This window comes from Mus caroli, unplaced genomic scaffold (assembly GCF_978045245.1).
Source record: "Mus caroli unplaced genomic scaffold, Mus_caroli_1 scaffold_19, whole genome shotgun sequence".
Taxonomy (NCBI): domain Eukaryota; kingdom Metazoa; phylum Chordata; class Mammalia; order Rodentia; family Muridae; genus Mus; species Mus caroli.
The window spans coordinates 29,164,345-29,187,437 of NW_028227274.1; the positions used below are offsets into that span (position 1 = coordinate 29,164,345).

General features: G+C 44.1%; 1 protein-coding gene across 6 annotated transcripts; it reads left to right on the forward strand.

Annotated features, from left to right (window-relative positions):
* Window positions 1-465: 465 nt before the first annotated feature.
* On the forward strand, window positions 466-22,046 carry Ammecr1l (AMMECR1 like). Of its 6 annotated transcripts, XM_029472035.2 has the most exons (9): window positions 986-1,816; window positions 2,392-2,502; window positions 12,400-12,844; window positions 14,938-15,048; window positions 15,333-15,447; window positions 16,592-16,682; window positions 19,678-19,774; window positions 20,874-21,001; window positions 21,480-22,046. In XM_029472035.2, exons 1-8 carry the CDS (start codon window positions 1,744-1,746, stop codon window positions 20,953-20,955), a joined length of 1,125 nt encoding a protein of 374 aa, XP_029327895.2. In that variant the 5' UTR covers window positions 986-1,743; the 3' UTR covers window positions 20,956-21,001; window positions 21,480-22,046. The 6 variants fall into 6 exon arrangements, with proteins under 6 accessions (XP_029327897.2, XP_029327896.2, XP_029327895.2 ...); XM_029472036.2 differs by lacking the exons at window positions 986-1,816; window positions 20,874-21,001 and adding an exon at window positions 468-829; XM_029472033.2 differs by lacking the exon at window positions 20,874-21,001 and having other exon boundaries at window positions 992-1,816.
* The last annotated feature ends 1,047 nt before the right edge of the window (window positions 22,047-23,093 follow it).

Below are 23,093 nucleotides of genomic sequence, written 5' to 3' on the forward strand. Positions count from 1 at the left end.
CCGCTTTCGAAGGCGGAACTCGGTCAGGCAGAGTAATGGGAGCGTGGGCACATGGGGAGAAAAGCCGTTGGCAGCTCCGATTGGCATCGCTAACGTGGGCGACTGCTTGGGGCAAGGCCGTAGCTCCCTAGGCGGCAGCTTGAAGTGCCACCTGCAGCCTCCCGGACAATGCCGTTGCGCGACCAGAACTACAACTCCCGGCGTGCTCTGCGCTGCGGCCTGGCTCCGGCGGCCAGGCAAATTTGCAGCGGCCGGCCTGACATCGGGTGAGCCGAACTGGTTGGGCTCCTCACCCTCAAGGGGAGCCCAGTAGATTTCAGGTTTTCCCGGAGAGACTCGCTCACTGCCATCTGCGTGAGCCTCGGCCCCCCACAAATGAAAACAGTTGCCTATACGCTAAGCAGCGCCAATCACAAAAATGTGCGGACTAGTGTCACGTGACCAGTGGGCGGTCCTCCCAGAGCTTCGGGATCTCTATGGTTCTCACCGACTCGCTAGAGGACGTTTGGTCCACTGGAGGACTCCCTACATTCTTCCTCCATTACCTCACTGCCTCCGGTGGCTGCTGGGATAGAGGAGGACTCGGGTCCCGACTCGACTCGGTCCTCCGCCCGCCCCGGGAATACCTCTAGCTCTCCCCGGCCGCCACCGCCCCGCCGCTTCCTCCTGTGCCCTCCCGCCGGCCTCCTTCGGGTGTCCTCACCCGTCTTGGGACTCTGCTTTTCTCGGGAGCCTCCACCTAGGCGCATGGCTCCATGAAGCAAGAGGAAGAGAAGGCAGAGCGCGAGAGGTCCCGTCCGCCCCGGCTGTGTCTGGGTCAGGAGAGAAGGTGGGGAATTCTAGGGGGCTGTGCCGGGCTTTCTCTTGCCAGGCCTTCTCGAGGCCTGCTCAGTTCCGAGGCGGACAGTACCCTGGAGAGTGGGGTCTCGAGGTGCCCGGCAAGGGGGTCCCGGGGCACAACGAGGGGGAGGGGCTCATGGAGGCGGCCACCGCGGGTAGGCAAGGCCTCCCCGGGGCTGCCTGTCCCCGCCGAGGACCAGCGGGATCCTGAAGCCGTGTGCCCGAGTTCTGGGTGGCAGCGGTCGCCCCTGGCCAAGGAGGCGAGGCAGCAGTTGTAGCCTCAGTGCCTGAAGTCCCTCCAGGAAACAGTCGGAGGAAAGTTTGGTGGTCTCCTGCGCCGCCTGCTGGCCCCCCACCCAGAGTCCCCTCCCCCGCCCGGCGTCTGGATTCCACCCCCGCGGCCCAGACCCAGTTGCTCTACCCGTCGCCCTGTCGTTTCCCCAACTCCCACTGCGCCCTGTACTCTCCTGTCCCACATCCTCCTTTTCACCTTTTCCTTCTGCCTGTTAAACCCCTTCCGGCTCCAGCCTCTTCTTTCCCTCTTGTCTCAACGTTTTCTTGCTTAACTCTATTCTCTCACTTTTCTTTTTTCCTCCTGCTCCATCTTCCGCATCTACTTGTACCCCCCTCCCCCGACCCCTTGCCTACTAACAACCCTCCATCTTAAACTTTGGGTCTTATGCCTGTCCTCGAAGCTGTGTGTTTTGCCCTTCATTCCTTGCCCTGATCTGACTCCTGTCTTTGCTCCCTTATCCCTCTGGGCCTATCTGCTTTCAGTGCCCTCTCTTAGCATTGAGTGGGTGGGGCCTGGAGTTTCTGCTTTGCATAAATTCTGTAGTACTGGGGAAGTAGGAGAGGTGGAAAAGATTGTGAAGAGATTGGTGCAAAGCTGAGTAAGGATGAATGGCTCCACCGACACTTACCATCGCCTCCTGGCACAAGGTGCCTTGTCCTCAGGGGCCTAGCATGTTGTCCGGTAATTTTTAAGATTTGGGAGTATGCTTGTATACAGAAACCTGTGGAGAGCTCGAAGTGATAGATCCTGGCTAGAGAGCAAGTTTTGGCCTTTGTGTGTGTGTGTTGGGGGTGGGTGATTAATAATGTATGTAGAATACAGCCTTTGATCCCTGGTGGGACTTCTGTTACTTGTCTTGAAATCAAGAGAGTTTATTTCCAGATGGTTTTGCTTGTTTGCCTCAGAGATAGCTCTGTTAAATTGTAACTTGATCCTGGCGCATACCTTTAATCCCAGCCATCTGAAAATCTTCTCAGTGGTAAAGTCTCTTGGCTCTTTGTTTGCCCTAAAATATAAGCCTGATTGTAAGGCTGGCTTTACACCCATCTTGAATCTCACCACTTGTGAGGCAGAGGCAGAGGCAGAGGCAGGCAGCTTTCTAGAGTTTAACCCCAGATTGACTGGTCTAGCTATAGTGTGAGCTGCCGGTCAGAGAAACTGTGTCTGGAAAAACAAGCAAACAAAAACTTTGTAACTTTTGCAAAGACTCCCATACTGCCTAAACATTGTTCACTGCACCTGCATTTCTGTCTTAGGCATTGGAAGAAGGAATGGAATTGGAAGAAAGAAGATTCATTCCAGAGACAAAATAGCTTCCCTTTCCTATTGTAGCTGTTTCCTCTGGGACTATAACCTTTCTGCTTTCAGTGAGTATTTCCTCGAGCATACTTGAAGTGGGGTTTCTGTTGGCTTGAGTCTAAATTTCAGGTGTAAGTGTACTTCATTTCTATTTCTCAGAGTCAATGCTCCTAATGTTATTTAAGTTTTAATTACTTAGTGTGTTTGTCCACATGTGTGTGGATGTTACCACAGTGCATGTGCTGAGGAAGTTAGAAGACAACCTGAGGGAGTCAGTTCCATCCTTCATGTGGGCCATGGGTGGAGGCTTCAGGCTGGCTGGCAAGTGCCTTATCCTGCTGGGCAATATTGCTGGCCCTCCACTTGAAATTTTGTGTTTCTTTTCTTTTCTTTCTTTCTTTTTTTTTTGGGGGGGGGGGGGCGTTGGTTTCAAGACAGGGTTTCTCTGTGTAGCCCTGGCTGTCCTGGAACTCATTTTGTAGACCAGGCTAGCCTCGAACTCAGACATCCGCTAGCCTCTGCGTCTCGAGTGCTGGGATTAAAGGCCACCACGCCTGGCTTTTGTGTTTGTTTTTAAGATGGGTTTTCTCAGTGTAGCCTTCCTCACACTGTAGACTTGGCTGGTCTGGAACTCAGTGTTGAGCCTGCCTCTGCTTCCCGAGTCCTGGGATTAAGCCCAGTTTTCAATTACTCACTTTTTAAAGACAACCAAAGAGGCCTTTTCCTCCCTGGGCCTCTTAATGATTAAGATCATTAGGTTAATTGATTCATGGACTTAGGATAGTGGCTCACCTTGTATGAAAGTGCATGCATATTATATTTTCATTTGAGAAATGAATCTGAAAGATGGGAAATAGAGGTCAACTTGGGCTACATAATGAACTTAGGCACACAAATTAACCAGTTCCCAAGTTAACTAACGCAGTTCCTGAACAGTTCTCATTTTGACCTAATCTGCTGTGGTGCCTTTTATTAAATCCCATCACACATTTGAAAAACAAATTCTACATGTAAACCTTGAACGTAGTTCTTGTATAAAAGTCAGTGCCTCATCCTTTTGAGTTAAGTAATGATGCCATGCTTTGGTTGAGGACATAGCCCTGTGAGGAATACTTAGCTAGAATGCTCAGGTACCTATGATGTATCTTGTACAGTACGGTACCTGAAAAATCATTCTACTTTATTACCAAGCCTTTTGTGAGGGAAACAGAAGAGCAAATGTCTTAATTTTATAAATGAAAAAGACGGAGGCCCACAAAAATATGGCTCCATGCTGTAGGTCATAGAAATGGGGATGGTCAGGAGCAACACAAACTATTAGCTGGAAGAAGTGGGAGCCCTGTAGGCAAATCACACACACACACACACACACACACACACACACACACACACACACACAGAGTTACACAGAAAAACCTAGTCTTAGAACTGCTATAAGGATATAGACTTTGTTTTTCATTGTTACTGAGACAGGGTTTCAGTAATCCTGGCTTTCCTAGAACTTGCTATGTAAACCAACCAGACTGGCCTTGAATTTAGGGATTCTTTGCCTTACGTGGGGATGTGTTAAGGGAAAGGTGTGTGCCACCAAGCCCGGTGAGGCTTTATTTACTTGTTTTTGAGACAAAGTCTCTATGTAGCTCAGGCTGGCCTTGAACTCACTGCAGTTCAACTTAATACACATACCCACCCCCTCTCCAGTTCTGGGATTACAAGAGCCATATGCCTACCTCAGGTTGTAAGCATTTTGCTGCTTGTTTGTTGTTTTAAGTTTCAGGTATTTATAAATAGGTTGTAAAATGATTGCATAGCTTTGTATTCTGTGAGGAAACTGTCCATGTATCACATGCTCAGTGTGTTTATATGGCAGATGCATTTTTAGTGTTAGAGTTGAGACAATGAGGCAGACCCTCTTGGAGCCCATACTGGCCTCAGACTCTGTGCGGTTAAGGGTGTGTGTGAGCTTGTGAAACTCCTAACTTTTGCCCCTGACTCTTGAGTTTTGGGACTATAGGCATGTGCCACCACTCAATGCTGGACACCAGAATACAGCATCTCTCATCTGACTTTCTTGGAACAATACCATAAATAGCCAGGATTGCAGCTCCTGCACCACACCAGTACTGTACTCATGATATAATTATTCATGAGTATATAGTGAAACATTGGGTTTCACTTCAACTATTCAGGGTTGGGAGAAACACCAGCCTGTTCCTGTATAAGGAAGGCTTTCTTTGAGGACACTCAATAGTGACAGAAGCTTTTCCTCTCTGTCCCAGGACTTTATAAGGTCTTGCATGTCCTCTTCAAACATAAACCCAGATAAGTTTTCTCTGAAGACCAGGTTGGCCTGGAACTCAGAGATCTGCCTGCCACATGAGTGCTGGGATTAAAGGTGTGTTCTACCACACCTGGGTAGACTTATTCTTTATATCTAGATTTATGATTACTGTTTGAAATGGAAACCATTGACAAAAATTTCTAGCTTCCCATTTGTATCAAGATGTTTATGGTAATAACTATTAGCAAGTAGCATTTTTGTTTTTTTCTTTTAATGGTCCCTGCTTTTTTGGGTTTATTTCTACAAAGTTACAGGAATAGAATAATTTCAGTATTTACCCAGGATTCATCCCCCCCCCCCCCCTCCCCAGACATGCTTTCTATGTAGCCCTGGCTGGTATAACTGCATGTAGAATAGGCCAAGCCTGAACTCTTCCTGCCTCCTGAGTGCTGGGATTAAAGGTGTAAGATAAAAAACCAGTTTCATTCTATTTTTTTAAGATAGGGACTCACTTTGTAACTAGCTTCAAATTCTTTCTTCCCCTTCCTTAGTCTTCCTGAGAGACCTCCAATGTTCTTTATGGCTTCTGCCATCACAGAATGAAAAGAAAGCAGAAATGGTTTCTTAGAGGCCATTACATTTTAAAGTAGAAAAGTATCAAGGTAGCTGTTAGAGAATTAATAGTAATTATGTGCCAAAGAACTGCTAGGTTCCTTTCATGTCTTTGGATTCAAATAGCTCTGTGAGGCTGGGCATGATGGCCACACCTTTCTGGAATCCCAGCACTCAGTAGAGTTGAATGCTGTACCTTCTGGTGACGCCTATAAAAGGACATGAAAGGAAGCCTTTGCATTTTGCCTGCTTGCCTTCATTCTCACTGGCGAGTTTATTTATCCTATTGCTGAGGCATTCCCTTACTGACCTTAGACTCTCCTTCAGGATTCAATGTAGACTGAATTCCAGTAGCTCTCTGGGAATTCCCTAGTACCCTGAACCAGGTTGAGACTCCTGAGACATCAAGTCTCATAGCCTGAACAATGACCAGAGTCTTAATCTTTCTGTCAAACCCAGACCAGAGCCTGTGAACTGCTCTAATGAATCATATGTATATATGGCCTTGAGTTCCACCTACCTCTGCCTCCCAGTGCAGGCATTAAAAGTGTGTGCCACCAACTTCCAGCCATCGAGCATAGTTAAAATAGAGTTCTAGGACAGTTAGAGCTATGTAGAGAGACCCTGTCTCAGAACAAACAAACCCCACAAGACCATAAAATAGTCCTTTGTGGTAGCAGGTACACAAAAGATGTTACTGCTTGCCTGAGTTTGCAGTCAGACTTTGGATCTCAGAGTTGGAATTTGAGCCAGAGTTGGCAGCTAGATCGTTACCTCTAAGCCAAGATTCTGTCCTCAGAAGGTGGGGGCGTTTCTGGTTGTTTTGTAATGGGCTTTTTTTTTTGAAAGAGACACACAGGGAAAAAGGAAGGCCATTTTGCTTGTCCATGTCAGTCAGTACAGCCTTGTGTTCTTGAACTAATACTGGCTTTGATACTTAATTATGAATGATACTTAATTATGAATTATGAGAAATTATTTGTTAATTCCTGAAATCATCAGTTTCCACCCAGGCAAATAAATACTATAATGGACCACTAAAAGTTCCAGCATTTAAAGCTTTTTTTTTTTTTTTTTTTTGAGACAGGGTTTGTCAGTATAGCTCTGGCTGTTCTGCTTACTCTGTGACCAAGAGGGCCTCAGAGATCCACTTGCTTCTGCCTCCTCAGTGCTGGGATTAAAGGGGTATGTGTCCATATCTGGCTTTATATCAGGCTTATTTAAAATAAGTCAAACAAGAGCCAAATGACTTTACAGCTGAAGCATCCAAATTACTGGGATAAGCACTTCTACTAAAGGCACGGACAACCATTGGCTGAACCAATGTTCTTAACTGCTGAGACAAGACCACCTGAGTACTGGGACTAAAGGTTTGAGCCACCAGTACTCACGTTATTTTCCCCAAGTTAGGTTGTATCATCTATGCAAAGTAAGCCTTTGGGTCATCTCAATAAAGTGGCACCTGTGGCTAAGTCCAGGACTGAGTGGTCATTCCAGGATAAATTGGATCAAGATGAGAATTTACAAGATAAGATAATTGGCCTAATTTTTAGAATGAATGTTCAAATTGTCCCCTTTTGTTTCCTTTAGCTTTTTCTTCCTTTTCTTCCTCCTCCTCTTCTTCCTCCTCTCCTTCTTCCTCCTTCTCTGTATACATTGCAGGTATGAGCATGTATATGTGTGTGTGTATTATAATGTGAGTGCTAGAGAACCATGTTTCCAGTCCCTCATTTGGTTTGAGTCATGGCCCCACCATATAACTTTGACTCTTCTGGGACTTATAGATCATGCTAGCTTGAACTTGAAGAGACATTGAAAAGGTGTGGGCCATCAAGTGTGATGTATATGCCTGGGTGTTATAGAAAATGTTTAGGTTATGTCAACCATGTAAGCCTATATACTTCTGAAAACTCTGAGTTCAGTTTCCCCAGTAAGGTGTGAATCATTATTTTGTTCATGTTTGTTTATGTATGTCCACATTTGTCTCATCTGGTGTACAGGAGATTGGACGGGAAGCTGATACTTCAGCAGCCTATAGGGGAAGGGACAGGGTCTTTGAACACTGAGGGCAGGCCTAACTATTTGATATTTGCAATAAGAGAAATGTATGAGAAATCATTTCTATTCCTGAAATCATAAATTGCCTACTACTACTTCCCTTACTTCATGTTGAAGCGTGGGCAGTGTCTCCATCTGGTGGATCTCCGTGTTAACTACTGTGTTCATGTTGATGTGGAAGCTGTGTAGCAAACGATGACAACTGCTGACTTCTGAACTTGGTCCAGGGACTTTACAAGGCATCAGCCAAGGCCTCTGGGTCACAGTGTTGCATGCTTTGTTCAAGAGACTGCTTCTGTACCCAAGGCCACAGACCTACTGTGGTTACAGCATTGGTAGTTGTTGTGAGGCTGCAGACCTACTGTGGTTACAGCATTGGTAGTTGTTGTGAGGCCACAGACCTACTGTGGTTACAGCATTGGTAGTTGTTGTGAGGCCACAGACCTACTGTGGTTATAGCATTGGTAGTTGTTGTGAGGCCACAGACCTACTGTGGTTACAGCATTGGTAGTTGTTGTGAGGTTTGGGAAGAGCAGCAGATTCACACAGATGGCAGAACATTTCTTAAAGGATTTGTTTGGGGGGCTTCTCTTGTTTCTGTGGTACTAGGAAAGGATCCCAGAGTCTACAGTGGGCTGATCCCCACTTTCTCTTACTTTGAAGTGTCTTAAGCTTTATGTAGAATTCCATGCTTCAGGAGTGCAGATGAATTGGTCCCTGTAGACTGAGGTACCTGCTGAGTATGGTTAGAACTACATCTTAAACAGAAAGATATTTTGTTTTGTGTATGTTTATGGTTATTGCTTTTTAAGGCCTATGTTAAAATTCTATTGTGAGGAGACATAATCAAAGCAACTCCTTTAAAAGAAAGTATTTGTCTGGGATTTGCTTACAGTTGTAGAGGGTTAATTCATGATCATCATGACACAGGAAGGCAGGCATCCCACTGGAACAATAGCTGAGAGCTTTCCCTCCTGATCCATAGTCAAGGGACAGAAAGAGAAAGACATTAGGCCAAGTGTCTTTTGAAACCACAAAGTCCATCCCCACCTCCCAGAGACACACCTCCAACGAGACCACATCTCCAAATAGTTCTACTAACTGGGGCACAAGCATTGAAACCTGAGCGTATGGCTATTGTCATTCAAACACTAGAATGTGTTGAGTGTACTTGCAGGCGCTTTCAAAGGCCAGGGTCCTACTGAAATTGAACTTACAGGTGGTTGATGTGAGAGCTGGAAACCAAACCTGGGTCCTGAAAGACCAACCAGTGCTGTTAATTACTGAGCTGTCCCTACAGTCCCTAAGAAAGAGGAAGTTTAATACAATTGGCAGGTAATTGTTAATGTTCTTTGTATTGATGCTGATAACAGTTGGTGGCTGAGATGTTTTCTGTCGGTACTCTGATTCATTTTACCTTTTAAAAAAAATATTTTTGTTTATACGAGTACACTGTGTCTGTCTTCAGACACACCAGAAGAGGGCATTGGATCCCATTTACAGATGGTTGTGAGCCACCGTGTGATTGCTGAGAATTGAACTCAGGACCTCAGGAAGAGGAGTCAGTGCTCTTAACCACTAAGCCATCTCTCCAGCCCTCATTTTATGTTTTTTACCTTCTAGCTTAATATTTGCTTATTTTGGCAGATAAATAAAGGTAGGCTCCTTAAATTGTTTAAAAGAAGGAAGTAAGCAATACATCCTAAGTAAAGTGACTATGCATTAAATGTTGTCACATGGCCAAGCATAGGAGCAGAGGCCTGGAATCCTAGCATGGGAGGTTGAGACAAGAGGACAGGAGTTCAAGGCTGGGTTGGAAGCATAAACTTTGTACCAACAAACAAAACCAAAGGCTGGGAGGGGTATATACTGTTCTCACAGACTACCCAGGTTCAAAACTACCTCTAACTTCAGATTCAGGGCCTCTGATGCCCACCATTAGCTGACCTCTGCAAACATTTAACCTCACTTGCACTGCTTTCTCCACATAACACAGTTAAAAACAAGCAAAACAAAATCTTTGCAGTGGCGGGGTTGGGGGGGGGGGGACTCAACAAAACCAAGACAATAAAAAAACCTGTTAGCAATCAGTTTCAGTATAGGCTCATTTGACTCCTTAGTCACCAGGGAGTGGAGCGCTCAGAAAGAATTAAGAATTGTCTTGGTCATGGTGGCTTTTCACAGCAATAGAACAAAGAGTACAGTTTATTTTTATTTATTTATTTATTTATTTTTGTTTTGTTTTTTGAGACAGGGTCTCACTGTGTAGCCCTGGCTGTTCTGAAACTCACTATGTAGACCAGGCTGGCCTTTGCCTGTCTATGCCATCTGCCCGTCTCTGCCTTCCAAGTGCTAGGATTAAAGGCATGAACCACCATGCCATGCCTTAAAAACTCTTTTGAATGAAATAATTCCTAGGTTTGAGGCCAACAACAGACAGAAGTTACCCAGGGAGTTTTTTGGGACTTACTGGCTTGCTTGCGTGCCAGTCCTGACATCCTTTGATCAACAGCAATGTGGAAGTGTAAACCGAATAAACCCTTTCCTCCCCAACTTGCTTCTTGGTCATGATGTTTGTGCAGGAATAGAAACCCTGACTAAGCCGGGCGGTGGTGGCGCACATCTTTACCCCAGCACTTGGGAGGCAGAGGCAGGCGGATTTCTGAGTTCGAGGCCAGCCTGGTCTGCAAAGTGAGTTCCACAGCCAGGGCTACACAGAGAAACCCTGTCTCAAAAAAAAAAAAAAGAAAGAAACCCTGACTAAAACAAATTGGTACCAGCAGAGTGGGGTATTCCTGCGACAACCTGACCATGTTTTGGGGAGGCCTGTGGAAGGACTTTGGAACTTTGGGACAGAAGATCCATTTGGTGTTAAGAGCTCTGTGAGATGTTGTGTAGGAGCTTGGAAGATAATGTTGAGACCAGTGCAGAAAAATGGAGGCCTGGCTTGTGAAACTTCAGAGGGAAAATTAAAGACTTTTCAGGGCCATTGCTATTTTGGATTGTGAAGATTCTGTGGTTCTGGTTAGCTGGGGCTGAAGAATCAGCTGTGATTAACAAGATACCAGAACTACTAAAGTGAAAACTTGGCATTATTGGGACTATTGATGCTGGTTAGCTGGAGCTAAGAAATTAGCAGTGATTAAGAAGAGACCTGCATCATTGAGGTGACATCTTCAGGGAAGTGTTTTCTGAGAGCACAGAGGCTGTGTTCCAGAGATAGCCAAGGTTGTACCTTCTGCTGTGGCTGGAGTTAGTAATGTGTAAGAGTTACCCAGGTGGTGCTGGTTCTGAAGGCATGAAGGGGTTACGCAGAGAAATGGAAAGCAATTGGAAGCCTCAGTTGCAATTGATGGCCCAGGACTGAAGGGGTCATGCAAAGAAGTTGAGGCTTGGCACCATGAAGAGAGCCTATGAGAGGTTGTTGGTGAAGCCTAGTTACAGCGGAAGACAACAGTGTTTTGGAGATGCCAGTACCATGAGATGACCACCAAGAGCAGCAGCAGCAGCAGCAGTTGGAGTACAGGCAACTGGAGCCTAGAAGACAACGTGTGTGCTACAAAGGGCAATGTTGGAGAAGTGACCCAAGCCTTTGGAGAAGCCCAGAAGATCCCGAGTTGGATCCCAGATATTGGACATTTGGGAGTTTGATTTTGCTTTTCATTGTGACTGTGCCCTGATGCTTTTTCCTCTTGAAGTATTTTAGTGGAACCCACAGTTAAGAGACTTTTAATTGTAAAGACTTTGAATTTTAAGAGAGATTGAAATTTTAAGAATTTGCAGACTGTGAGATTTTTAGTTATTTACATCTTGGGGATGAATAAGAAACTAAAGGTTGAGGCTTAATAGTGATGTGTTTGTGTGTCAAGTTGACACAGGCTGGAGTTATCACAAAGAAAGGAGCTTCAGTTGAGGAAATGCCTCCATGAGATCCAGCTGTAAGGCATTTCCTCAATTAGTGATCAAGTGGGGAGGTCCCCTTGTGGGTTGTGCCATCTCTGGGCTGGCAGTCTTGGTTCTATAAGCTAGCAGGCTTAGTAAGCCAGGGGAAGCAAGCCATGGGAAGCAAGCCAGTAAAGAACATCCCTCCATGGCCCCTGCATCAGCTTCTGCTTCCTGATCTACTTGAGTTCTAGTCCTGACTTCCTTGGTGATGAATGGCAGTATGGAATTATAGGCCGAATAAACCCTTTCCTCCCCAACTGCTTCTTGGTCATGATGTTTGTGCAGGAATAGAAACCCTGACTAAGAACCAAACAAGTGAAAAGTCCATTGTGAGTGAAGCTCAGTTTTAGAATGGCTATTCTAAGTAGAAGAAGTTTGTTAAAACGTATACACTGGGGATCTATCTAATCTTGCTGAGTAATGATTTTTATTTGCAAATGCTTTACAATAAAGGCTTGTTTATTTTGGGTCTCACTGTGTAGCTTAGTCTGCCCTGGGACATATTATGTAGACCAGGCTGGCTTTGAACTCAGATCTGCCTGCTTCTGCCTCTTCTTTACAGGTACTGGAATTAAAAGCTTGCATCACTTTGCCTAACTTGTAAAGATGGTATTGTCCTCATCTAGTTGCATCCTATCTCTGCCCACTTGCCTTGATAGTATTTTGGGATAGACAGCTACTCATTGCCTGCCTCTCTCCATGGTGGCTATAAACTTTATAGAAATTCATTAGGAAAATTTAGGACAGGTCAGATTCCTGTCTAGAACTTTTTTCTGGTTGAAAAATTGACAGCTTGAAAAAAATTCTTTTAATTGCAGTTCATTTCTGCTAGGGGGACTGGAGCAAAGACTGTTGTGCTGTGAGTGTCAAGGTCAGAGGATAACTTGTAGCCAGTTCTGTCCTTCCACTAAACAAGTCATAGGGGTTCAACATAGGCCATCAGGATTGATTGGCAGGCAGCCATCTTACTGGTCCTTGACAGCTTTTAACTGATCCATACAAACAATTTGTGTTTGATTTGTTTTGTTTGTGATTCATTCCATTAGTACTTACCTGTTCTCTTTTGTAGGGTTCTGCAGCATTCCAGATCACGAACACCAAATCAGGATGGGAAAAAGACGTTGTGTTCCTCCCCTTGAGCCCAAGTTGGCAGCAGGCTGTTGTGGGGTCAAGAAGCCCAAACTATCTGGAAGTGGAACACACAGTCACGGGAACCAGTCTACAACTGTTCCTGGCTCAAGTTCAGGACCTCTTCAAAACCACCAGCATGTGGACAACAGCAGTGGTCGGGAAAATGTATCGGACTTAACTCTGGGACCTGGAAATTCTCCTATTACACGAATGAATCCTGCATCTGGAGCCCTGAGCCCTCTCCCCCGGCCCAATGGAACTGCCAATACCACTAAGAACCTGGTGGTGACTGCAGAAATGTGCTGCTACTGCTTTGATGTACTCTACTGTCACCTCTATGGCTTTCCACAGCCACGACTTCCTAGATTCACCAATGACCCCTAGTGAGTAAATTAGACATGGGACTATGTGGGGGGCATGGTAACATCTTTCTGGAGTTACTCTCTAAATAGGGTCTGCTTAAATGGTTCTGGAAACACATTTTTGTTGTTGGTGGTTGTGGTTATGCAACACAGCATAGGTTAGGTAGAGAAGTCACTGGGAACCTCAATGTTGTCCAAGTGAAATCCAAGTGAATGTGAATCGGTGTTTGAGGGTCAAGCAAGCTAGAGACTGGGAACTCTCATTCATTGGGAGCTTTTAAGAAAGATTGCTTCTTTCTTGTCCATTTTCCTGTATATGCATGTGTGGGGGTAGCATGCATGTGTTTGTGCAAGTGGCTCAAGGTTGACGTTTGCTTTTCCAGCTTAATTCAGAGTTGACCTCACTCTAACCCAGAACTGGTGGGTATGGCTAGTCTGTTAGCCAGCTTGGCCAGGATATACTGTCTCTACCTCTGAAGCCTGAATTACAGGTGGGCCACCACACCCACTGTCATTTATGTGGATCCAGATGCTAGTCTTCACACTTGAACCACAAAGCTCTTTGAACCACTGAGCCATCCTCTTCTTATTTAAGGAGTACTTTTATAAAATATCTTCTATGAAGAAAGGCATGCCAATGTTTTCTTCAAATTGGAGCTACTTCTGCACTGCTGCCAGGTAGTGGTGGTGCACACCTTTAATCCCAGCACTTGAGACAGACTCAGGTATCTGGAGCTTTGAGTTCAATGCAGCCTGGTGAGTTCCAGGACAGGCTAGAGCTACACAGAGAAACCCTGTCGGGGCGGGGGGGGGGGGGGGGGAGTACTCTGCGTTTGGGTGTTTGTTTCCAGGGCATGCTTTGGTGTTCATTCCCTGGGTTGATGCTGTGCTGAGGGTTCTTCAGAGCCTTGAGCAAAGCTGGAGTAGAAAGCAAAGGCCCTTGTCTTTGGGAGACACATTTGAGTTGGCAAGCAGCTACACACCGAAATGTAAGGGAAGTTACCCCGTAAGTGTTCTTGGAGGAAATGTGGGGGAAAATGACTTTTCAGGGAATTTTATTTATTTTGAGACACAGTCACACTATGCAGCTCTGACTGTCCTGGAATTCACTGTGTAGATCAGGTTGGCTTTGAAAAACTCAGAGGCGTGCTTCTGCCTCCCAGTGCTAGGACTAAAGGCATATGCCACCACACCTGGCTTCCAGGGAATTTTTGATGTGGGGTGCTATGATCAGATACAACAGAGAAGAGGAGATTCAAGCCTGGGAAGATATATATATATATATATATATATATGGATGGGGTTGTATTCAGAGCCTTGAATTTTTAACCTGGGGGTGGCTGAACTAGACTTTGAGTAGGTTTGGCACAGTAGCTCTGATATGGTGCAAGTATGTTATTGAAAGGAAATGAGAGTAGGTGAGAGATCTGTCTGAGATAAAGATAATAGGTAAGGGCTGGTAAGATGGCACCTTGCTTAAAGTGTTTACAAGTGGGAGGATCTGACTTCAGAATCTCAGAACCCACAGAGAAACAGACAGTTGCTTGTCTGTATTCTTAGTACTCCAGTGAGGTGGGACGGGAGAGTGTATAGAGTTTGGAGTATGCAGCAAAGAACAGGAGACCCTATTCCTATTCCTAATAGAAAGTCTATTAGCCAGAGCTATTTGTAGATTGCCAGTAGTTACAATTGTGAGAAAAATGACAGAGAATGTTGTAGCTAAGGGTTGTACAGTATGGGCCAGGTGTGTCATCATGAATGAGAGAGCTGCTCAGTGAAACAGTAAAGGAGGAGAGGATATGAACAGTTGGAGAGGGGAGATTGTTGGGTGCTGCAGAGCATGCTTGTAATTCCAGTAGAGAATTGGGCAGCTTTGAGTGATAGTTGAGTTCAAGGCAGGAAAAGCTTATACCTATGTGAGGACATAGCATAGGAAATGGGACACAGCTTCTCCTGCCACCTCTTGATGCTTTCTGTGTTTTTAGCCAGGGCTGAGCAACTTTCAGAAAGAGCAGAAATGAAAGGAAATGTATCTAGAATTAATCTAGGGCTGGGGAATATGTTTTATGTTTTGTTTTTGTTTTCTGTTTGTTTTGTTTTGTTTTGTTTTTTAGTCCTCTCTTTGTGACCTGGAAGACAGGGCGAGACAAGCGGCTTCGTGGCTGCATTGGGACCTTCTCAGCCATGAATCTTCATTCAGGACTCAGGGAATACACATTAACCAGGTAATGCCACAAATACAAGAAAATGTGCACAAATTGACTAGAATTGAAAATAGCTGTGTACCCTCATTTCTTCAAAATGTTTAATAGAGTCTCGACATTCCCTTTTTGAAGGGGAGAAATGTAAGAATTACCCCCAAGTTCCTGCAAAGACAGTTCATACTGACATTAGTGTTAGATGCTGGGAGATGCTGTCAGAGGACCTCGGGACTCAGCTATGTGGGCTCTGTGGCATGCAATGTTGTCTAACTGGAGGCAGCCTCACTTATATTTTCTGTTCCCTCTAGTGCACTTAAGGACAGCCGATTCCCTCCCCTGACCCGAGAGGAGCTGCCCAAACTTTTCTGTTCTGTCTCTCTCCTTACTAACTTTGAAGATGCCAGTGACTACCTGGACTGGGAGGTGAGAACAGCTGCATTTGGAACTCTGCATTTGGGTTCGGGTCAGTACATGGTAATGTATCTCCTTCATTGAGAGAGGCCTCAGAATGACAGAAAAGCTCTCACACTTTGCTACGAGCTGGGTGTGGTGATAAACATCTTTAATCCTAGCACACAGTGGATCTGTTAGTTTAAAACCAGCTTGGGCGAGTCAGGACTGCATAGTATGACCATGTCTGTCCCCTACCCCAGAAAAAAAAAAAACCTCTCTGCTATTTTTTTCAAGTCTGATCTATTCTAGATTAAATAAGATCCATCTGATCTTTCTCCTATGTTTAGTTAAGAAATAATGAGATACCAGGTATGGTGGTGCTTGCCTCATCACTCAGGAGGCAAAGGCAGATGATCTCTATGAGACCAAAGCGAGATCAGAGAAACCCTGTCTTAAAGAGGAAAGAAAGAATGAGAACAAGACACTCTAGGTGTCTCTGGAGAAAAGTTTATTAGAATTGAGATGATTTAGGAATGATGGTGTACACCTTTAATCTAGTACTTGGGAGACTTGAGTTTGAGGACAGCCTGATCTACACAAAGAAACCCTGTCTTGAAAAGCAAAAAAATAAAAATAAAAATAAGAAAAAGAAAAAGAAAGAGAAAAAGAGGAAAAAGAAAAAGGAAAGGAAGAAAGAAAGAAAAGAAGAAAGAAAATGCCTCTAATGTATCAGTCAAGAGGTGGAAGGAAGGGGATTGCAAGTTCTAGACCAGTTTGGACTATATAGTAAGAGACACACACACACACACACACACACCCCACACACAAAATCCAAAGGGAAACAAATTTGAAGAAAAAACCAGTTTGATATGTTCATATAGTAGAGTTGGGCTAGAAGTAAAATATTTAAGCTGTTTAGGTATGCTATTTCAAGAATTTTATTTTGCAACCTTCATATTCTCAGAGGTACAACTACATATATATTTTGACTGTCCCTTTGGTTTCTATGCTTTAGAATTAATTATTCATGTAAAAAAATGTCGTCTTTTCCCAGACTTGGGTCAAGCAGCTCAGGAGACAATGTGATTATTATGATTATTGTGACTATTATGTGGGTGATATAAGTGTTGTTAGAGTCAGAAAATGCCATGTACTTGGTCATATTTTTCTGTAGGTAGGGGTCCATGGAATTCGGATTGAATTCATCAACGAAAAAGGCATCAAACGCACAGCCACATATTTACCTGAGGTTGCTAAGGAACAAGGTGAGTTGGACAGATGGCCACTGAACTGTGTAGCTCACAGCCATGCCAGTTAAAGGGCAGGAGAGAGAAGTACTCAGCTCAACTGCCACCAAGTATGGATGTCCTTCTTCCTCTTAACTCTTCCCAGATTCCTGTAGGACAAAGGCAAACTGACATAGACATTAGGAACTGGGGATGGGAGTGAGTGGGGTGCAAAGGAGGAAAATAGCTTTCTTACTTGATTATGGCTTCAAATGGTTCCTTCCAATGAATAGTTCTATTTCTTTGTTCCCTTAAGCTTCAGTGAAATCACAGAAACTAGCTTGACAGTGTTTTATCTTTCATTATAAAGAAAAGTGCTGTATTTCTAACTGAAATCTGTACATGGTGTTTTATTTGGTAAAGTATAAACAAACATCTTCTATTGCTTCTATTGCTTTTTAAGAGCTCAGTAGTTGCGAGATGTGGTGGCACATGACTTTAATCCCATCATCAGGGAGGCACACACAGGGAATTTCTATGAATTCAACACCAGCCTGGTCTACGTAGGACTGGAAAGCCAGTCAGGGTTACATAGAGAGACTCCAGCAAACAAAAGCTCAGGAGTTAGTGAGTTCTAATGATGGGGACAGTAAAGGTAGGAAGTGGGTTGGGCACATTTTCTCTTTGAAAGAGTATCTAGAATTCCTTTCTTGTACTTTCTGTGATATGTAACCCCATTTTCTTTCTTTCTTGGAATTAGTCTGGTTTTGAAAATAATATGTGAAACACAGTAATTGTTGGGTGTGAACCTGGAATAGAGAAAAATATCCAGTTAAGTATATTAATGAACTACTTATGTGGAAAGCGATCGCCTTGTTGGTTTTCATTGTGGTTGTGTTTAAACTTGTTCAAAAAGCAGTGTGTATGTAGCATAAAAAGGATGAATTTTAAGATATTTTGGTTAGGTCATAAATCCAATATGTTCCTGTTTAAAGAATATCAAACATAGTTTTTAGTAGTTAGATATGAATTTTAGCTCAGTTAAATAATCAAATTGTTTCTCCCATTTTAAATTTGAGAAAATTTAAAATTGGGAAGGGAGTTTCTATAGTAATTGGGAGGATGGGGCTCAATTTGCTGCACTTTATTTGTTTGTTTGTTTAGCTTAAACTGTGTAAGGCTGGGGGCTGGAGAGATGGTCCAGGGTTAAGAATGTGTGCTGCTCTTGCAGAGGACCACATTTTGGTTCCTAGCAACCACCTCAGGTAGCTTACAATTGCCACCTAACCCCACTGCCTTCCTTGGGCTCCTGGATACATACCCACATACACACACACACTGTGTGAGAGACATAAACTAAAAACAAATGTGAAGACTGAGGTGCGCCCAGTGGTACACATTCAAGTCCTGATACTCAGGAGACTGAAGTAAAAGGATCTCCTTTTTTTTTTTTTTAATTTTTTTTTTTAAAAGATTTATTTATTTATATGTATGTACATTGTAGCTGTCTTCAGACACTCCAGAAGAGGGAGTCAGATCTCGTTACGGATGGTTGTGAGCCACCATGTGGTTGCTGGGATTTGAACTCTGGACCTTCGGAAGAGCAGTCGGGTGCTCTTACCCACTGAGCCATCTCTCCAGCCCAAGGATCTCCTTTTTAAGTTTGAGCATAAATTGGGGTATACATTACAAGACCATGTATCCAAAACAAACAAACTAAAACAAAACCCAAAACCAACCAAACAAACAAACAAACAGTAAAGGACATTACTACAGATGTGAAGAACTTTTCTCTCTTCACTAAGGAAATAATTTTCTTATTGCTATCAGTTCTGTCATACCAAGTATCAACCTGAAGGAAGGCTGTTCAAGGCAGTAAAAGCCACATAATTTAATTCTTCCTCTTGGCTGGTGAATGGCTCAGCAAGAGAGTCCTTACTGCTCTTCCAGAGAACTGAAGTTTGATTTCTGGTTCCCAAGTGTGCTTCCATGGGGATCCTTTGTTTCTGGCATCTGGGGTCTATGCACTCTGGTTCACATAGCCAAACACATACAAACACAATTTAAAATAATTTTAAAAACCCTCTACTGTAGTGACACATGATGCCTGCAGTGTTTCATCTGCATAGGAGGCCGAGAAATTTCTTGGAGCTGAAAGTTCAAGGTCATCCTAGGTGTGGCTCAGTGGTTGAGAACACTGGCTGCTCTTCCAAAGGACTCAGGTTCAGTTCCCAGCACCCACGTGGCAGCTCACAACTGTCCATAACTCCAGATTCTAGGGAATCTGATGCCCTCAGACATACATGCAGGGAAAACACCAATGCACATTAAAAAAAATAGTAATAACAAAATGAAAACAAAAAATAAAACCCAGATAATAGTAGTAGTGCATGCCTTTAATCCCAGCATTTAGAAGGCAGAATGATCTCTGGGTTAGAGGCCAGCCTGGTCTACAGAGTTCCAAGACAGCCAAGGCTACACAGAAAAACCTCGTCTTGACAAACTGAAAATAAAATACAAAGAGTAATTCTTACTGCTTTGCAGTGGACCTAGATTTGCTTCCCATCACCCATGATGGGCTGCTCACCACCTATAACTCCACTTTCAGGGGACCCTACATCATCTTCTGTCATGTGTACATACCACCAACATACACATACCCAGAGATAAAAAGTAAAATAAAGTCTTAAAAAAAAAAAAATCTAGGCAATGTAGTGAGACCCTGTCTTTCTAATCTGCCTTTTTATAGAGCAGCCCTGGGTAAAACATGATCTTCAGTAATATCTGGTAAGAAAGAGAGGAGACTTGGACAGAATCATGGCACAATGAGTTATAATGTACATGTCAGGGTCTTTGCTGGACTGTTAGTGAGGCTGATTGGCTTCCAGTGTGTGGGACCATGGCCCAGTGCTTTCTTTTCCCCAGCACACTCTGTTTCTTGAATCCCATTTGTCTTCCTACACTGGTCATATTGGAGCATGTTCCCCCCATGTTTTGACTGTGTACTGACCCTATTTTGGCTTGTTTTCCTCAGACTGGGATCAGATCCAGACAATAGATTCCTTGCTCAGGAAAGGTGGTTTTAAGGCTCCAATTACCAGTGAATTCAGAAAATCAATCAAACTCACAAGGTAAGCAGCTGCCCTGTTCTCCTTGTTAGGTGTTCTTAAATGGGGGTTGAATACAGGATCTGTGGTGGGAAGGAGAAGAAAACAGTAATTTATACCCCTAAGCCAAAGGAGTTTGTGTAAGATAGAGCTCAGAGGATATATATAGTGGCTGCAAAAGTGGAGACTCCCCAGCTATTCTTGGTTTCCATAGCCAGTCTAACAGGATTGAAACAGAGTTCAACCTGCCAAGGAGATTTAGGGGGAGGATGGATTTAAAATGTGAGGCCTCCAGCAGTGTAAATCCAGGGTCACTTAAAGGTGGTCTTCCTAGTCACCACAGTCAGATGGCAGAGAATAAAGCAGAGGCATATTTACAAGGAGCCAAAAGGATCCGATCCATTTGGGGAATAGTACTTCTAGGGCAAGCTGACTATAGTTTTATAGAACACATACTAACTTGGGTCTATATCCTAGGCTTAGTTATTTATTAGCTATGTAACCTGGGAAGTTAGTCCATCTCCCTGAACTGTTTCCTGTCTGTAGGATGCAAGTTGTAATTCTTTCAGGTTTTAAGGTAAGGTATAGTGTTTTCAGCCAAGGGTAACACTGGAGGTGTTCAGTGGGTGTCAGTGTTCTACCCCTTTGTGCTGATGTTGGGAACAGAGAAGTTAGCTTTGGTGGGCCTTTGCTATGACCCTCATCTACAAAATGCTGAGTCATCGTATGCTAGCTTCACAGGTTTGTTTGGAAGATAACCCAGTGTTTTTGAATGCATTAAATTCCAAAAAAATCAAGGGGCTGGGACTGCGGCGGCTCAGTGGTAGAGCTTAATATATAGCATGCTCAAGGCCCTGGGCTTTTTCTCCAGCACCAAAATATAACAATAGTAATAATAGTAATAATAAACACTGCAAATACAAAGCATTATTACTATTACAATTTATTTGAACAGCCATTTCCCTGTCAAAATTCAGGAATAATCACCTTGCAGTGGAGAAGTGATTACAGTGGGAAAGAGATGGCTCTGGGTAAGGATTGTCACCCAGCTCCTGTGGTCTGTAGTAGGCTCCATAGGTTTGTAACACCCATGCTTTGCATCCTGACTCATGGCTCTTTCCAGAGCAAAGCCAAAGTGCTATGAATTCTGTTCTGATGGCCCCGTGATGTGGCATATTCACCTGGGGATTGAGACCTTCCTATAGCCAAGGATCCATTAACCTGCTTCATCAGAGTTTGACCCAGAATTAGGTATCTATGCCCCTTTTAGTTATAACTTGTTTGTTGCTCTTCTACAAATTGAGGTTGCATTTCTGTCAAATTTATCTCATTTTTAACCTGAACGTAGATAACGCAGTTTACACTGGGTTTTGGTGAAGCCATCTTCCAATCTATCACCCATGTAATTTGACTTTGAAATTCCTCATCCAGATCCTGGTAGCAGATTGCTTACCAGCAGCCTGTTGATAAGCATATGTAGCGTTTTGAGGTGGGATGTGCTGAGATACATTCTCAGGGGTGAACTGTGACTGTGCTTTCTCATCTTGTTCATTTGTAATAACAGCATCATTTTCTTGTGCCGTCTTTTCATTTTCTGTAAGTAAGATTGCTCTTGGTCTTCCATTTTATTCTTTGGAACTATGGGATAAGCTTTTAGTTTTCTCTACTGAGTGACTCTTGACACTGAGATATTTGGGGTTCTTAACACTTTGCCTGTTTCCTCATACAGGTATCGAAGTGAGAAGGTGACAATCAGTTATGCAGAGTATATTGCTTCTCGACAGCACTGTTTCCAGAATGGCACTCTTCATGCCCCGCCCCTCTACAATCATTACTCCTGACACACGGCTACATGACCAGTCCCACCCCCCTGTGGCCACCAATGGCTATGACATCATTGGAGCAGATGCCTCCTCTTCCTGGTCCAGTTACTTCTATTACTGCACCATTTTATGATGCTAGCTTCCGTTGCCAAGTCTGCCTCCTGCTGACTGGAGGGTGTGGGGATACATTGAATGCAACAGAACATGAGGGGCCCAAGCCTTATATCAGCCTTTCCTCAATCTGGGGTTCTGTTGGATCAGGGCTCCCCAATAACCAGTGAGAATGGCTGTGTGGGTTCAGAAGACGTCTGGTGATTTCCCACAAATATTGGCCACACACTGAAAACTGGAATTGACTGTGATCCATGGAGGCTTCTTCCCCAATCCCCCACAGCCCACCACATCAATTAGGTGTACTCCCTGGCAGTCTGGGCAACGGAGACCAACATGAACCACTTTTAGGTTGTTTTAAATTCCTTTTTTTAAACTTCCAGTTTATTGTGTACCAAGAGTTGATCGATCCACAACCTCCATGCTTCAGAAGTGAACACCATGTTAGGGTTGAACGTGGGCACCATGAGCCCCTGTGAGTCCTGGATAAGATTCTCAAACCAAGATCAGAAGTCCTGTGATGGCATTTCATCGTACAGTAAGCTGTGAAGGTTTTCATGCTTACCTGACTCTCAGTGGACATTCTGGTACTCTTCCTGCATTGAGTCTCCTGGTGTGAGCTCTGTGGCATAGCCTGCTGAGGAATGGAATGGAGATGCCTATAGAGGTCCCAATGTCATCGTCGTAAGCAGGTGTGAAAGGAGAGATCTCTTCCTCACCACCCGGCTACCTCAACTCTTTTCTGGTAGCAGTGCCTATGTAGCTGCATCTAGGTTCTCAGAAGCACAGACATGTAAACAGGTGGTTGGGTTGGGCTTTAGGACATACTGTCACAGGAGAGCTTCCAGGGTCTCTGAGCTGGTTTTCTTCACAGGCAGACATCCCGAGGGACCTTTAAGTAGGGGAGATCTTTATTCTGATTTGCCTGCAGAAGTAGGAAGACTTGCTACATCAGTCCTCAGTAGGACTAGAACAATGCTGTGTAATAAAACAAGGTGAACCTTTAACTTGCCTACCATACTGGGACTCCTCACCTCACCAGTGCAAATGTCCAAACTGTTTGTGTTGCTCATTTAAACTCTTGACATTCCCGCTCCCATCTTTACTCATTCCAAAATAGCTGATAGCAAATTCTTTTCATTCACTTGGTGGCAAAACATGTAGTACTAGGAAACTAGGGAGGTGCTTTGACAGCTCTGTCTCAAAGGCACTGCTCAGGCAACTCAAAGGAAACGGCCGGCTGGAAGAAAGGCTCCTGAGGATGGCGCACTGGTTTTCAGCAACGTTCATAGAGACTCGGGAGGCAGATGTGGCCTCAACTTGGTGAACATCTGTTTTGATTTCTTTTTTAGGATTGATGTGGTGATGGTGTGGCTTTCCAAAATGGGCAAATATTCAAGTCGTAGCTC

Bases quoted from the DNA above. Each gene is read 5' to 3' on its own strand.
- Ammecr1l (XM_029472033.2), top strand. From the start codon at position 1,744: ATGGCTCCACCGACACTTACCATCGCCTCCTGGCACAAGGTGCCTTGT. The intron at 1,817-2,391 runs GTAATTTTTAAG...TTTCTGTCTTAG, and splicing joins GGGGCCTAGCATGTTGTCCG to GCATTGGAAGAAGGAATGGA. The intron at 15,049-15,332 runs GTAATGCCACAA...TGTTCCCTCTAG, and splicing joins AGGGAATACACATTAACCAG to TGCACTTAAGGACAGCCGAT.